Genomic DNA, 16,967 nt, shown 5'->3' with positions numbered 1-16,967 from the left:
AATGCAGCTACAGTCACCGGAACTCAGCACCAATCAAATGGTCTTGGGTACAGTAAGATGTTATCGTTGTGGAAAGACAACGCACGATCAGAACCAGTGCTGGTTCAAAAATCAGGAATGCAGAAAATGTGGCAGGCTGGGTCACATAGCTAAAGTATGCCGGTCAGGAAAGAAGACCAGCAACAAAAAGTCATCGCAGGAAAAGTACAGAAAGGTACACAAGGTGACAGAGAACAGTTCAAACGAACAGAAGTCAGATTCAGACTCCAGCAGTAATGAACTGGGTAGTCTAAGAGTACACAATGTTGGTAATGAAGCAGACCTCCAAACAATCTGGGTCACACTTCAGATAGCAGGAGTCCAAGTGAAGATGGAATTGGACACTGGATCGGCATTGACGGTCATGAATAAGCAAGATTACAAAAGGTTATTCCCACATATTCCCCTACGGGATACGGAGATTGTATTGAAAACATACACGGGGCAAAGAGTATACCCCATCGGGAAGATAGAGGTAAAGGTGGTCCACAAGGGCAAAGAAAGCCGAGGAATGGACTTATATGTGCTACCTGAGGGAGGTCCACCACTACTGGGACGGGAGTGGATTAGGAAAATAAATATGGACTGGCATTCCTTAAAAGCACTAACGGTAGATTCCGGTAAAAAAGATGTCAAACCTAAACGATTGTCCAGAATATTGGACGATGCTAAAGAGGTGTTCCAACAGGGACTGGGAACACTGAGAGGAATTACGGCAAACATCAAGGTTGAAGAACATGCAAACCCGAAATTTTTCAAAGCCAGACCGGTACCTTATGCGATACGACCTGCTGTGGAAGCTGAGCTGGAAGGGCTAGAACGTTCAGGAGTACTGTCTAAGGTAGACTGGAGTGAGTGGGCCACGCCCATTGTTCCCGTCATGGAGCGTTCATCGAGCAACACGCCGGGGGAACCGGGGAAGGTTCGCATCTGTGGAGATTTCAAGATCACTGTTAATCCAGTGCTTCACACGGTGCAGTATCCGCTTCCGCGGATTGAGGATATCTTCGCTTCGTTGTCTGGCGGGAAACACTTCACCAAGATAGACCTGGCGCAGGCGTACTTACAGATGGAAGTTGAGGAAGAGTCACGCCAGTATCTCACGATCAACAGGCATAGAGGCTTGTACCGGTATAATAGACTGGTTTTTGGAGTGGCATCGGCTCCAGCAATTTGGCAGAGGGCCATGGAGCAGGTATTACAGGGAATTCCAGGCAGACAATGTTACCTGGACGATATTCTGATTACAGGAGATGATGACGAGGAACACCTTGCAAATTTGGAACTGGTGCTCACCAGATTGAAAGAATATGGACTTCGAGTTAATCGCCAGAAATGTGAGTTCTTTCAGAAGCGGATCTCGTACTGTGGTCATGTCATTGACCAGGAGGGGCTTCATAAGTCTCCTGACAAGATCGAAGCTGTTGTGAAGGCTCCCGCTCCGGATAATGTATCCCAGTTGAGGTCGTTCCTAGGGTTGATTAACTATTACCATAAGTTTCTGCCAAATTTATCCACGGTGCTGCACCCGCTGAACGCTCTTTTGCAGAAGGGAGTACCATGGAAGTGGAGCGAGGACTGTAAGAGGGCCTTTCGCAAAAGCAAGGCATTGATCACCTCAGAGGAAGTGTTGGCTCACTTCAACCCAACGCTGCCTATTTGTTTGGCTTGTGATGCTTCTCCATATGGTATTGGGGCAGTACTCTCACACAAGTTGCCAAATGGCCTGGAGAGGCCAGTTGCGTTCGCATCCAGATCATTGACCTCCGCTGAGCGCAACTATGCTCAGATAGATAGGGAGGCTCTCAGCCTTGTGTGGGGAGTAAAGAAGTTTAATCATTACCTGCAGGGCCAAAAGTTTACGCTTCTGACAGACCACCAGCCGTTGGTATCCATTTTTAACCCTAAGAAGGGTGTTTCGGTGATGACAGCACAGAGACTCCAGAGATGGTCCCTTTTCCTAGGGGCACATCAATATCAGATCGAATTCAAAGGTACAAAGCAGCATGGTAATGCTGATGAGCTGTCGCGCCTGCCACTACCTACAGAGGAGGAGGCACCGACGGTTGACCCTGTTGAGTTATTTCACTAGACCATCATCGAATGTTTACCAGTCACCAATGCAAGTATTGAAAGAGAAACCAGGAACGACCCGACACTGTCCCGGGTCTACGAAGTGACAGTGAAGGGATGGCCAGCACATGGTGATCCACTGTTACCGGCATTCTCAGCAAGACGAGAACAGCTGTCCGTCTGTCAAGGAACATTGATGTATGGAACAAGGGTGATTATTCCTCCTAAGTTAAGAGAGAGAGTTCTAAAGGAACTGCATGAAGGTCATCTGGGGGGAGTCAAGATGAAAAGCCTTGCTAGGGCTTATGTGTGGTGGCCGGGTATCGACCAACAGATAGAGGATCTGACGAAAAGCTGCTCAGGGTGCCAAAAAGTGCAAAATGCACCTCCGATTGCACCGCTGCATCCATGGGAATGGCCTTCAACCCCATGGCAACGTGTACATATTGACTTTGCGGGTCCATTCATGGACTCCATGTTTTTAATTGCGGTGGACGCACATTCTAAATGGCCAGAAGTGATTAAGATGACTACCACTACCTCGGAAAAGACGATCGCGGTGCTAAGAACGATATTTGCAAGAAATGGATTGCCAGAACAAATATGTTCAGACAACGGACCGCAGTTCGTGTCAGAACAATTCCAGAAATTCATGAAGAAGAATGGGGTGAAACATTATACCTCTGCCCCATATCATCCGGCTACAAACGGATTGGCCGAGAGATTTGTACAAACGTTCAAAAAAGCAATAAAGGCCATGAGCGAAGATCAGATTCCACTACAACACAAGGTGGACAAATTCCTACTGGCATATCGAAACGCCACTCATGCAGTGACAAACCAAAGTCCTGCCATGATGTTCTATAACAGGAGGTTGCGGTCCAGGTTGGACTTGTTAAAACCAAATGTGCGGAGGGAAGTTGAAAACAAACAGTTCCAGCATATAAATAACAAGACCACTCGGAGTTTCGAAATAGGACAACCAGTGTTAGCCCGGGACTATAAAAACGAGAAATGGCAATCTGGCACAATTCGGGCCAGACAAGGACCCCTGATGTACACGGTAGATATTGGTGAAAATGTAATACGGCGTCATGCTGACCAACTGGTAGAATCGAGAACAAGGGTCGAACCCATGGTTACGGCAGAGACAACCGTGGAAGAAGTTAGTGAACCTGAAGCATCTACCTCAGAAGTGAATGTACCTGATGATGATGTCCAATCCATAAGAGACCAACTAGATGAGTCACCCCAGCAACGAGAATCAGAGACCCCTGAAAGGCGTTATCCAACTCGAATCAGGAGGCCTCCTCAGAGACTGAATCTTTGAACTGTTTTGCATGAAGTTGTATATATATATATGTTATTATGTTATGTTAAATGGGGATATAACTGTTAAGCTAAAAAGGGAGGATTGTGGTGTATGTAACCTGTTCCACCTTAAGAGAACTACCTTAAGAGATGTACTACTTTCTCTTGGCTGGTGTATACTGTAATACCGGTGGTGGCCACACCGGTATATAAGTGTTGTGTAGGGATTTGCTGGGCAGTTCAGCCCTGACCTCCGAATAGTAAAGACCTGTTAAAAGTTATTCTTGTTGTCTGTGTCCAGTGATTTATAATAAGCATAACTGGGACACACAGACTTAACAACAACCAGCCCAACATTCGTGCAGGCAAAATGGGCGGGCTGCATGCGGAGGTGTGACCGGTGCCGGCAGCTTTCCCAAGTACAGCAAATGAGACTGAGGCCCAATCTCAGGCCAACATACATCGTACAAAAATCACCTCTTAGACCAGTGTGGATTCGAACCTCAGCCCTAAAAATGAAAACACAGAAAAATGTATCACTCAGTATCCAGTAGTTCATTTTCTTTATGACCAAACTATCATTATTGTTGTTTTTTTTCTTGGGGTTATCCAATTGATGTCTTTGAGATTTTTCAGAAAATTGATCTTGTCAAATGCTTCATTATGGTAAAGATTGTAAATACTGAGAGACACAAGTTAAAAGAGGAAGTTAGGAGTAAGCAGGGAATTGTTTTTAATCCAAAGGGCATTTGGATTGTGGAATAAGTTATTAGGGACGATTATTGAGGCAAACATTATAATAGACACTTGGGCCTAGAAATTCAGTTGTTTGCGCCAGCCGCTAGCGCCTTAGGAGGAGGAGAAGTGGGGTGCTAAGCGGCTAGCGCCCGGGCGCAGCGCGATCTGCGCCTCTCGCGAACTTCAGTTAAGATTTAGCGGCGGCGCAAAACCTTTGCGCGCACTCAGCTGCGCACGCAGATCCTGACGTCATTTCATGGTGCAACGCCCTTTGTGCGCCCCAAACCGGAAATTCAGTGGCGCCGGCCTATTGTGTGCCTGGCGCCCCTAGCGACTGGTAGAGGGGAACGGTTCCCAGTCGCTGCGGGGCGCGGGGGGCGCTAATTAAAGGGGACTCCTCCTGCAGTATAAATGGCAGCCATTTTGCACCACTCCTTCTTTGTGAGAGACGGATCTTTGGAGAGAGACAAAGGTAGAGAGCTTTCTGGTTTGGCTCAACACTCGCACAGGTACTTGTGGCTTCAGGCCACAGCTTTGCACTTGTCTTTAACTTCAGAGTCATAGCATTGATTGGAAACATATAATGGGGGCTGCAATGGGTGGAAACGTTGGGCTTCTCCATTGCATTCAAAGGGCTCAGAGACGCCGTGAGAGAGTGCCAGTCATGGCCAGACGGAGAAGGGGCAACAGGCGTCGGCAAAGGAGGCCTTACCCACCCAGGGTATACCGCCAGCAGTTCTCATATCTGAACATGTCTGAGGAGCAGTGTGTTCGGAGGCTGCGATTCAGAAGGGCGGTGGTCACTGAGATCTGCCACCTGCTTCGCGGAGATCTGCAGCCACAGCTGAGGAGCAGGACGTCTCTGTCGGTGGCAGTGAAGGTGACGGTGGCTCTCAACTTCTATGCCACCGGCTCCTTCCAATCCGCTACTGGGGACATTTCCAACATCTCCCAGTTTGCGGTACATTGCTGCATCTGCCAGGTGACCAATGCCCTTTTCAGAAGGAGACGTCAGTTCATCTCCTTCCCCATGACCGTTGAGAAGCAGCAACAGCGTGCAATGGGCTTTGCAGCATTAGCGGGCTTCCCCATGGTGCAGGGCGCCATTGACTGCACGCATGTGGCTTTGCGGGCACCTCTAGAGAATGCCGAGGATTACCGCAACTGGAAGGGCTACCATTCGCTCAACGTGCAGTTGGTGTGTAACCACAGGCAGCTCATCCTAGCTGTCAATGCCCGCTTTCCAGGCAGCAGCCACGATGCCTTCATCCTGCACCAGACTTCTGTGGCAGACATGTTCGAGGCCCAGCCTCACCTACGAGGATGGCTTCTCGGGGACAAAGGCTATCCTTTGTGCATCTGGCTGATGACCCCGCTCCGTGCGCCCAGCACCCCTGCTGAAGAGGGATACAATGAGAGCCATCAAGCAACCAGGAACATTGAGCAAACAATCGGCGTGCTGAAGCAACGGTTCCGCTGTCTGGATCGTTCCGGGGGAGCCCTACAGTACTCGCCTGAGCGAGTCTCCCATTTCATTGTCGTGTGCTGCATGCTGCACAACCTGGCTATCCGCAGGACTCAGCCACTGCCAGCAGACATTGGAGGACCACCAGAGGAGGAGGAGTAGGAGGAGGAGGACCAGCACAGGAGGGAGGCAGAAAGTGCAAGGGCCGCCCGTCGGCGGCTTATTGCAAGTCGGTTCTAGGCCCCCTCTCAGGGAATGGCTTGTGCCAATGGCAGAATATGAATGTAGCCGCTCCACAAGCCCTCAGCCGAGCAGGGCAACCAGGACTTCCAAAGGAAAGCATGGACAGTGCGATTTAAGAACATTTTTTACTATGATACCTCTGTGCCCTTCCCACATGACAAACTAATGGATAGAAACCCCCCCCAAAAACACAAATACACCAGTCTCGGCCTTTACAAGTAAAACAAATATACCAGTCTCGGCCTTTAAATATGAAACAAATAGACCAGTCTCGGCCTTTAAATATGAAACAAATACAGCAGTCTCGGCCTTTATATATGAAACAAATACACCAGTCTCGGCTTTTACAAGTAAAACAAAACATTTGGCCACACCTTCTACTTTTTCCCCTGCGAGGGTGATCCGTTTCGCTTCCGTGACTGGCCCCTTCCCGCTCTGCAGCTCCTCCTCAATGGGACCCCAGTGGCTGCAGCAAGGCTGGGGGAAGGCTGCTGAGGGTCAGATGGTGAGATGGCAGATGCCCTTGGGGGTCGGCCTGGACCAGCTCTGGGCCTGGAGGGGCCGGCTGCTGACTGCTCCAACTCTGCTTGGGCGGCAGCAGTCTGTCCAACAGCTGGTGGCAGCTGCAATGGAGGAGTGACAGTGTTGGCTGCAGAAATGCTGCCAACCTGACAGATCACAGGCACTCCCTGGTCGGCTGAGACATTGGCACGCGCACGGGCCAGCACTGCAGCATACGCAGCAATCTGCTGAGGCACAGACTGCAGGGCTGCTGCGGCACAACGAGTGCCCCGGCGATGCCTGGCCGATCCAGCGAGTGTGGCAGCAGTTAGTGCCCGTGTGGCCCTGGTCTGTGTCTGCATGACAGCAGCCAGTGAATGCACGGCACGACTGAGCACTTGGCTAGAAGCCGCCTGTGAAGCAGCGAAGTCCTGCTGACTCCTGGCCTGTGCTGCACTGAATTGTTCCAGACTCCTGGCCTGTGCTGCACTGAATTGTTGCAGACTCCTGGCCTGTGCTGCCCCGAATTCCTGCACACTCCTTGCCAGTGACTCTATGGAGTCAGGCATCCTTGCCACTGCAGCCATGAGCTCAGTGTGCCTGCACTCAGCCTGGGCGCCCATTTCCGCTAGGAGCCGCACCTCCTCTGCGCTCACCGTAGCAGGACTGGAGGCCGCACTCACCCTCCGGGGAGAAGGCCACCGAGCTTCCCCACCCCTCCCGCGTTGCTGCAGCCCGCTGGTCCCCGGAGCTCCACTATCCTCCGACCCTTCCCCCCCTGCTCCCCTCCAGGGAAGACGTGTCACCATCATGGCCATGGGCTGCCTCGGCTGAGGGTGTCCCTGATGGGCTGGCTTCCTCTTCCTCCTCCTCTATGTCTGACTCGGACACAGTGCCAGCTTGAGGGGCCGCCTCCTCACCTGGCGAGTCACCACCTGAAAGCAGGGAGGCACAAGAGTTGCTTTAGAGTGAGGACAGGGCGGCAGCGAGGGAGGCATGAGTGCTGCTGTGCACTGCATTGGTTCGATAGTGGCAAAGGATGCTGGCGTGAGGCGCAAGTGGAAAGGGAGAGATCAAAAAGGTGATGACCTTACCATTGGTGCCCAGAACAGGGTCAGCATCTCCAGTGGCGACGGGGCCACTCAGCCGGCCTGCCATGATCCGCTCCACTCGCTGCTCGAGGTCGCTCAGCTGTTTCAGGTCAGGACGGCCTCCCCCGGTCTGTCGCTGCTGTCTTCTGTTATGCGCCAGCTTGGCCTGCAAGAGAAAGGACCGCCTCTAAGTACAGTGTCAAGCCCTGATCTTGCCCGCACTGCCCCCCATGTTCGATTAGCTCTGACAGTGTCAAGCCCTGATCTTGCCCGCACTGCCTCCCATGGTCGAATAGCCCTGACAGTGTCTAAAGTCCTGATTGCGCAAGTGCTTTTCATGACAGTCCCATAGCTGCTGGATGAGGGCTGGCCATTAGGGCTTTCAGACCTGTTTGGCCATAAAGTGAGGTGCACATGCAGGGATGAGGAGGATACTGGAAAGGGTACTCACCCTGACAACCCGAGTGAGGTCGTTGAATTTTTTCCGGCACTGGGTTGGTGTCCTGCCAACCACGCTGTTGGACGTGACCCTGTTTGCCACATCCCTCCATGCTTTCCGATATTCGGCGGGCAGCGGCCTCCTGCCACCCTCAGGGAAGAGGATATGGTGCCTGCGGTCCACTGCGCCAACCAGCAGCCTCAGGTCACCCTCGCCGAAGCGCTGCGCTCTCTCCCTGGCCTTCTCCATTCTCCTGGGCATGGAGCTGTTCCAGAAGCAGTGTTCAGGCCTTGCCTTAGGGCTGCAGTGTGCAGGGCGTGGCAGCCAAGCAATTCCACCCTCCCCCTTTAAGTGCTGACCGGCGCCTGACTGTCTGGCCTCAACGAGCAACTCGCTGCACCTGCGCTGCGCCCGCCTTCGGTGTTTGCACCCCAGATCGCCTGCTTAGTGCCTAATGATAGTCGTGCATCGCCTGCTTTAGCGCAGCAGCAACCTCTAGGGGCGATGCAACTGAATATCGGCGAAGGTGGCGCTAAGTTGCGCCGGGCGCAAAAGTTAGCGAACGCCATGCTGTAGCGCCCCAAACGTGTCTATACTGAATTTCTAGGCCTTGGATCCTTTTCAGGAAGGGATTGAGAAATGTGACTGGAAGATGGGCAGGTAGGGTTGTTGTACAAAAATGACCTAACTCTCTATATCTGTTCCTTGAAGTTTAATTTTTTTTTTAATTAAGTAAAATCCAAATGTTACTCTAATCCCACTAGCAATGTATTACTGCCATGGTTCGATATTTTTTGCATTACTGTCCAAATCTAATGCATGGTGCAATACTGCCAGTTTCAATGCAGTATTACTGTCAAAATCCCAAATGACTAAAGTTACGGAATGGCCTACTGATATGAAATATGCTACTAATGCAACAAACACATTGTGGAGAAAATAGAAGGAAAAAGACCAGCAAATGACCCATAAGACTGTAACACTTTTGACGTAAAAGCTGAGTTTCTTTGAATAGTGAAAGCTGTTTTATAGATGCATCTCCATTTAAGAACAGAGTCTGGACACTTGTGCCTTGAAAATACTCTTCAAATATTAGTGTATGAACACTTAAAGCAACTAGATCAACATCACTATTAAAATAGTGAACTAAGGAATTTCATGCACGTGCATTAAGCATCCGTATGGTATAATTTGAAGATTGCAATTTTAAGTGATTGGAGACCAGGGGCCCGATTTTCTGGCTCGTGTGGGAAATGGTCGGGTTCCCCAAATGTGGGGTTCCGACCCGAAAAAAAATTTGTCAGCCAGCTGCATGCAATTTTCCCTCAAGTGGCCAATTAAGTTCCAGCGTGTGGGCAGCCTTGCTAATTGTCCATTTCCAGTCAGAAAGCCCCACAGTATGATGTCATCATTTGCGGTGCTTTCAAGGTCCACAGCAAGCATTGCTTCCTCTGTTGGCTTCCAAATACAGGATGGCAGAGGAGCCTGCAGCAGCTGTGGCCAGTGCCAGACCCCGAGCTGCCTCCAAATTCAACGAAGCTTCACTGCAGGCATTATTGGATGGGGTTAGGGCCCACAGGGAGGTCCTCTTCCCTAGGTCAGGCAGGAAGAGGCCTCCCACTGAGACCAAGGCTGCATGGATGCAGGTGTCAGCAGATGTCAACTCGCTGGGAGTCACCAGAAGAACCTGGATACAGTGTTGGAAACGATTCCATGACCTTCACCATACAGGAAAAGTAAGAATGAAGTTTCCAACACCCTCAGCCTGATCCCCATTGCCTTTCCCCACCAGCACTCAGCTTTAGCACTCTCTTCCTCCACATCCCACTTCATAGTCACATCCATGCACCCTTACCCATTCCCTCTCTCTCTATGCTCACATTCACATAACTATTCCACTATGCAGCCCTCACATTCCCTCTCACTATGATGCTTTGAACACAGCTGACAACACACAGGGAGGGCCCTTGGTCTTGCAACCTCACACCATCTTTGTCTCCCTCTAAGTATCTATGCTATGCAATCTCTGCACTCACTCCTTCCTTCTCTCTCAAACTCCACTTGTCTCCCTCATTGCAGGAAAAGAGAACTCACAACAGAGAGCGAGCCAGGACTGGAGGAGGCCCACCCTCAGTAGCTCACCTGACCCCCTGGGAGGAAGGAGTGCTGGAAATTGTTGGGGCTGATGTGGCCGCGGAAGCTGGGGAAGGAGAGAGGGGGGCAGTCCCGCAAGCTGGTGACAGAATAGTTTGCCATCTCTCTCATTGACATAGCATGAGTCGCTGTTATGATTCTGAAGCTACATCATTTGGACTTATGAACTTCTGCCAACTCCAATGTGCATGTAACCTTGGCATCACATCTCTAACTCCTTCCTCTACTCCCCCACAGGACCATCCAGAGCCCCCGTCCCCACTGTGGAGGAGGAAGAGGCTGTGCAGCCAGACTCCTCAGAGGAAGCTCCAACCTCTGAGGGCGCAGCGTCAGCAGAAGTAAGCGCACCCAGCACCAGCGCAGACACTCAAACCTCGGGGGGACCTTCGGGACATAGAGTAGTGTTGTCACCTGGTGTTTCACAGCTCACAAGTGAGCCTCAGCAGATTGTGGAGACAGGGACAGCAGTGGAGAGTCCTCGTCGGAGGGCGCAGGACTCTGCCAACTCAGCTCAGCTGCGCTGCATGTCGACCCTCTGCCTCTGGGTCCATCCGCAAGAGAAGAGGTGATGGATCTCCATGCACAGATGCAGGAGTCTCTGGCAGGTTTTGTCTCCAGGGTCGCTGCGAGTGTGGGGCGAATGGAGGAGTCCATAGCGACCATGAACAGAGCTTTTGTGGAGACATTGGCGCATGAACGCATCACCATGGAAAGGCTGGCAACCTCCATGGAGGAGATAAGTCACCAGGGTATGGAAAACATGGTGCGTGCTCATAAGAGAATGACATCTCTTGAGGAGCGATGGCCATCTATTGAACAGAGAAACCAGACCTTCATGGAAGTCCTTCTGAGTAGGACTGCCAGTGCAGAAACGGGTCCCCATAGCCCCCTAATGCGCAGCAAGGTGCTCTCAAGCCACTTCCAAGCGCTGGCCCCTTATGGCCTGTGCAGCTTCAGGTGAGTGAGCAGCAGCCTGGTGCTCCTGTTGCTGAACCTGCTGTTCCTGGTTCTGCTGCTGCTGCCTCTGCTGCTGGAGATCCTGTAATGGCAAGAAGGGAATGAAAAAAAGGCGTCCCATGCTTCTGGTAGATGCCTCCGCTGAGGAAGTGCTGAGTGAGGGTGGCGAGAGGGGCTTCCCAGGAGATCACATTGGAGAAGTGTGTTAGGCTCCAACCTTCCACAGCTGTGCCTAAGCCTTGAACAAGTAGCCCAAGCCTGCAACAACAAGGTCCTTCAACATACAAATGCTCTCCGATTAAATCTCAGCTTTCTCGAATGACCTGCAGCTGAGAGCAAGCAAGCCGGGATGCTTCACGCCAGGTTTCATCAGCGGGGTTCCCCGCAGGCATGTTTAGCGTGGGGAACCCTTGAAAATAGCAAGGGCCCCTTAAAATGGCATTAAACATGCCAATAATTGCTGATTAGGGTCCCGACGGCCAGTCCCGCCAGTGGCGGGCGGGACTGATTTGGGTCGGAGAGAAACGGCGGTCCGAAAGTCAGACGGGGCGGGGAATCAGGCGGGGGGGGGGGTCGCGACCCCCTATTTCTGCGATTTTTAGCCCCCGCCCGCCTGAAAACCCGCCTGACGGCTGGGAGAAAATCAGGGCCCAGTTGTCTCATTAACTGGATTAAAATGATTTCTTGTGTGATCCCCACTATCCTTAGATAATGGATGGCTTTCATCATTTGGATTAGTATCTGGTCATCACATAGTCTAGAACTGTGGAGTACTGAGAAATTACTAATACATTTAAATTGTTTTCTAGGATACAGCAGGCACTCTGGATTTTAAGCCTGGAGAGCAATATAAATACATCATTGTAAATATCACTGATGATTCTGTTCCTGAACTGCCAAACAGCTTTAAGGTGGTGCTTCTGAACTCACAAAGAGGAGGTGAGGATCAATAGCAACATTTCTGGTACACAACAACGAATATTTGCATTCCTTAGATTTGTTAATGCGCAGGAACAAAGGGCTCATTTTTCAATTTAATATAATTTTAAGATAAAAGATTAAGGCAAGATAATTATAACTGCAATTAGCTCTTGTCATAATTCTGTAGGATAAAGGTTCACCAGTTTCCACATGGTGAGTTTCCAATCGAAGCTACACCTTGTTATGGTGTGTGTAGTTTCTAACTATGTAATAAGTGTCCTCATGTCACTTCATTTTGTCCAGGCCACAAAATTGTGGGAAGGTTTCTTATGTCTGAAATCAAAAGCAATTGCCTGCATGTGGCACACTTGTAATGTTGGAGCTTGTTAAAATCTACCTCATTTGTGTTGTGTGCGTAATTCCAGCTTAATTTCTGTTTTTCTACCCAAACTGTAAATCTTTTCAAGGTAATGGGAAAGACTGTAGGGCATTTATACTCCGCAAATAGTTGAACGCGATATGTGCTGTGATTATTAACTATTTTGGTTTAAAATAAAATTGCTTTATCTTATAAAAAAGGTTCTGCCTGATCTTTCAGCTGCGTTAGCGGTTCATTTTCACTTGTTCATTGCTTTATCTGTTTTTTTGTGTGTATGAATGTACTGTGTGTTTATTTCTGAAGTGGCTGATCTCTTTGGCATAAGTACCAGCGGTAGTGGTGATGGTGAGGTGGAGTTCTTCCTTCCAGCTTTCCACGTACGTGGTAAGAACCTATTGTCTATCATGTATTTATAGAAACATAGAAACATAGAAGATAGGAGCAGGAGTAGGCCATTCGGCCCCTCGAGCCTGTTCTGCCATTTAATGAGATCATGGCTGATCATCCAAATTCAGTACCCTGTCCCTGCTTTCTCCCCATATCCCTTGATCCCTTTAGCCTTAAGAAATATATCTAACTCCTTCTTGAATATATTTAATAAGTTGGCCTCTGCTGCCTTCTGTGGTAGAGAATTCCACAGGTTCACCACTCTCTGGGTGAAGAAATTCCTCCTCATCTCAGTCCTAAATGGCTTACCCCTTATCCTTAGACTGTCACCCCTGGTTCTGGACACCCCTGCCATGGGGAACATCCTTCCTGCATCTAGTCTGTCTAGTCCTGTTAGAATTTTATAGGTTTCAATGAGATCCCCTCTCATTCTTCTAAACTCTAGCGAATATAAGCCTAATCGACTCAATCTCTCTTCATACGTCATTCCTGCCATCCCAGGTATCAGTCTGGTGAATCTTCGCTGCACTCTCTCCATGGCAAGAACATCCTTCCTCAGATAAGGCGACCAAAATTGCACACAATACTCAAGGTGTGGTCTCACCAAGGCCCTGTACAACTGCAGCAAGACATCCTTGCTCCTGTACTCAAATCCTCTTGCTATGAAGGCCAACATACCATTTGCCTTCTTAACCACCTGCTAACCACCTGCTGCACCTGCATGCTTACCTTCAGCGACTGGTGCACAAGGACACCCAGGTCTCGTTGCACTTCCCCTTTTCCCAATCTATTGCCGTTCAGAAAATAATCTGTCTTCCTGTTTTTGCCACCAAAGTGGATAACCTCGCATTTATCCACATTATACTGCATCTGCCATGCATCTGCCCAATCACCCAACCTGTCCAAATCATACTGGAGTTTCTCTGCACCCTCCTCACAGCACACATGCCCACCCAGCTTTGTGTCGTCTGCAAACTTGGAGATATTACATCTAGTTCCCTCGTCTAGATCATTCATATATATTGTGAATAGCTGGGGTCCTAGCACCGATCCCTGCGGTACCCCGCTAGTCATTGCCTGCCACTTGGAAAAAGACCCGTTTATTCCAACTCTTTGCTTCCTGTCTGCCAACCAGTTCTCTATCCAAGTCAGTACCTTACCCCCAATCCCATATGCTTTAACTTTGCACGCCAATCTCTTATGCGGGACCTTATCGAAAGCCTTCTGAAAGTCCAAATACATCACATCCACTGGTTCTCCCTTATCTATTCTACCAGTTACATCCTCAAAAAATTCCAGTAGATTAGTCAAGCATGATTTACCTTTTGTAAATCCATGTTGACTTTGTCCGATCCTGTCACTGTTTTCCAAGTGCTCTGATATTACATCTTTTATAATGGACTCTAGCATTTTCCCCACTACTGATGTCAGGCTTACCGGTCTATAATTCCCCGTTTTCTCTCTACCACCTTTTTTAAATAGTGGGGTTACATTAGCTACCCTCCAATCCATGGGAACTACTCCAGAGTCGATAGAATTTTGGAAGATGACTAGCAATGCATCTACTATTTCTAGGGCCACTTCCTTAAGTACCCTAGGATGTAGATTATCAGGCCCTGGGGATTTATCGGCCTTGAATCCCATCAATTTCCCTAACACCATTTCCCTACAAATACTGATTTCATTCAATTCCTCCCTCTCATTAGACCCTATGTTCCCCGAAATCTCTGGAAGGTTATTTGTGTCCTCCTTTGTGAAGAGAGAACCAAAGTATATATTTAATTGGTCAGCCATTTCTTTGTTCCCCATTATAAATTCCCCTGATTCTGACTGCAAGGGACCTACGCTTGACTTCACCAATCTTTTTCTCTTCACATATCTATAGAAGCTTTTACAGTCAGTTTTTATGTTCCCTGAAAGCTTACTCTCATATTCTATTTTCCCCATCTTAATTAATCCCTTTGTCCTCCTTTGCTGAATCCTAAATTGCTCCCAATCCTCAGTTTTGCTGCTTTTTCTGGCCAATTTATATGTCCTCTCCTTGGATCCTGTGCTATCCCTAATTTCCCTTGTTAGCCACGGTTGAGTCAACTTTTTTGTTTTATTTTTATGCCAAACAGGGATGAACAAATTCTGTCGTTCATCCATGTGATCTTTAAATGTTTGCCATTGCCTATCCACCGTCAACCCTTTCAGTAACGTTCCTCAATCCATCTTAGCCAACTGGCACCTCATACCATCGTAGTTTCCTTTGTTTAAATTCAGGACCCTAGTCTCTGTGTCAACTACTTCACGCTCCATCTTAATGAAGAATTCTATCATATTATGATCTCTCCTCCCCAAGGGGCCTCGCACAACAACATTGCTAATTAATCCTTTCTCATTAAATAATACCCAGTCTAAGATGGCCTGATCTCTAGTTGGTTCCTCGACACATTGGTCCAGGAAACCATCCCGTATACACTCTAGGAATTCCTGTTCCACAGTATTGTTACTAATTTGGTTAGCCCAATCTATATGTAGATTAAAGTCACCCACGATAACTGCTGTGACCTTACTGCACGCATCTCTAATTTCCCATTTAATGTCATCACTAATCTCAGCATTACTGTTTGGGGGTCTGTATACAACTTCCACTAACGTTTTCTTCTCCTTGGTATTTCTCAGCTCTACCCATACGGATTCCACATCATCAGAGCTAATATCCTTCCTTACTATTGTGTTAATCTCCTCTTTAACCAGCAATGCTACCCCACCTCCTTTTCCTTTTTCCCTGTCCTTCCTGAATATTGAATACCCCTGGATGTTGAATACCCAGCCTTGATCACCCTGGAGCCATGTCTCCGTAATTCCAATTACATCATATCCGTTTACATCTATTTGCGCAGCTAATTCATCCACCTTATTACAAATGCTCCTCGCATTAATACACAAAGCCTTCAGGCTTGTTTTTTTAACACTCTTAGTCCTTTTAGAATTATTATTTACTGTAGCACTGTTTGATTTACACCCTTGATTTCTTTGCCTTCCACTTTTCCTTTTCTCCTTCCTGTCTTTTGTTTCTATCCTTGCTTCCCTTTCCTCTGTCTCCCTGCACAGGCTCCCAGCCCCCTGCCATTTTAGTTTAAACCCTCCCCAACAGCACTAGGAAACACTCCCCCTAGGACATTGGTCCCGGTCCCGCCCAGGTGCAAACCGTCCAGTTTGTACTGGTCCCACCTCCCCCAGAACCAGTTCCAATGTCCCAGGAATTTGAATCCCTCCCCCTTGCACCATTCCTCTAGCCACGTATTCAGCTGAAATATCCTTCTATTTCTACTCTGACTAGCACGTGGCACTGGTAACAATCCTGAGATTACTACCTTTGAGGTCCTATTTTTTAATTTACCTCCTAACTCCCTATATTCAGCTTTTAGGACCTCATTCCGTTTTTTACCTATATCGTTTATGTTTGTTCAACCTTTCCTATGCTGTTTACTTTTAGTTCCTTAGTTAGCATCACTAGTGATTGGGGTGGATGGTGCACGAGGTGAGCACTAATAGGCGTGATGGTCTTTTCTCACCCTTACATAAGTTATAAACATCTGGCACCTGTATCAATTTTCAAATCACTAGATTGTGCATGCCCATTTACCCTGTATTCACGTTCTGCTAGTCTCGGCTACTGAGTTTTTGGAATCATGATTATATTCCTGTAGCACTAAATTTTCTGATCTTGTTATCAGAAGATTGATTTTTCCAAACGATTTTGCTGTCTCTGGATAAATGGAATTAATTTGTTTAATGTTTTTGTTAATTATTTGTCTCCCTGTGAAATGAAGGACTAAATGTAGATAAGCGATAGATTTTAAGGAAGCTTTTAAAGATGGGGAAAGATGTAACAAAGTTAGAGTGGTTTACTAAAGGAATTCCAGTAAAACGAGCATGTGAGATGGCGGTAGACTCTGCCAGTGATAGTGGAGTGAAGGACCCATGGTAGACTAGAGTTGGAAGAATGAAAGATGCAAGTAGGAATACAGGGAGGAGGGAGGTTGCAGTGATAAGATAGAAAAATTAATCCTGGAGTTTGAAAAGAATAGAGAAGACAAGGTAACTCGGGATTTGAAAAGAACTCAGTGCTGGAAAACTGAAATAAAAGCAGAGTATGCTGGAAGTACACAGTGGACCTATCATTGAAGAGTAATGATAGGTAAACGTTTCAGGTGTAGATCCATAACTAGAACTGAAAAATAGTAAAGTTACTCCAAATTTGGGTTTTAAAAGCCTCTC

The 16,967-nt window shown here is 48.3% G+C and overlaps 1 protein-coding gene across 6 annotated transcripts in view; it reads left to right on the top strand.

Annotated features, from left to right (window-relative positions):
• Nucleotides 1–16,967, top strand: part of adgrv1 (adhesion G protein-coupled receptor V1) — a 986,427-nt gene that overhangs the window by 207,289 nt on the left and 762,171 nt on the right. For all 6 annotated transcript variants that reach the window (XR_015078534.1, XM_085989059.1, XM_085989068.1 and 3 more), the window contains 2 exons: nt 11,821–11,950; nt 12,615–12,695. Coding sequence is in view for 5 of the 6 variants with exons in the window: in XM_085989059.1 (XP_085845185.1) it covers nt 11,821–11,950; nt 12,615–12,695 (211 nt within the window). In the remaining variant the exon portion in view is untranslated. The remainder of the gene's footprint in view (nt 1–11,820; nt 11,951–12,614; nt 12,696–16,967) is intronic.

Source organism: Somniosus microcephalus, chromosome 1 (genome assembly GCF_052327205.1).
Source record: "Somniosus microcephalus isolate GS21.2 chromosome 1, FLI_Smic_1.0, whole genome shotgun sequence".
NCBI lineage: Eukaryota > Metazoa > Chordata > Chondrichthyes > Squaliformes > Somniosidae > Somniosus > Somniosus microcephalus.
The sequence above is the reverse complement of the archived record's forward strand: the minus strand, read 5'-3'. Positions and strand labels throughout refer to the sequence as shown.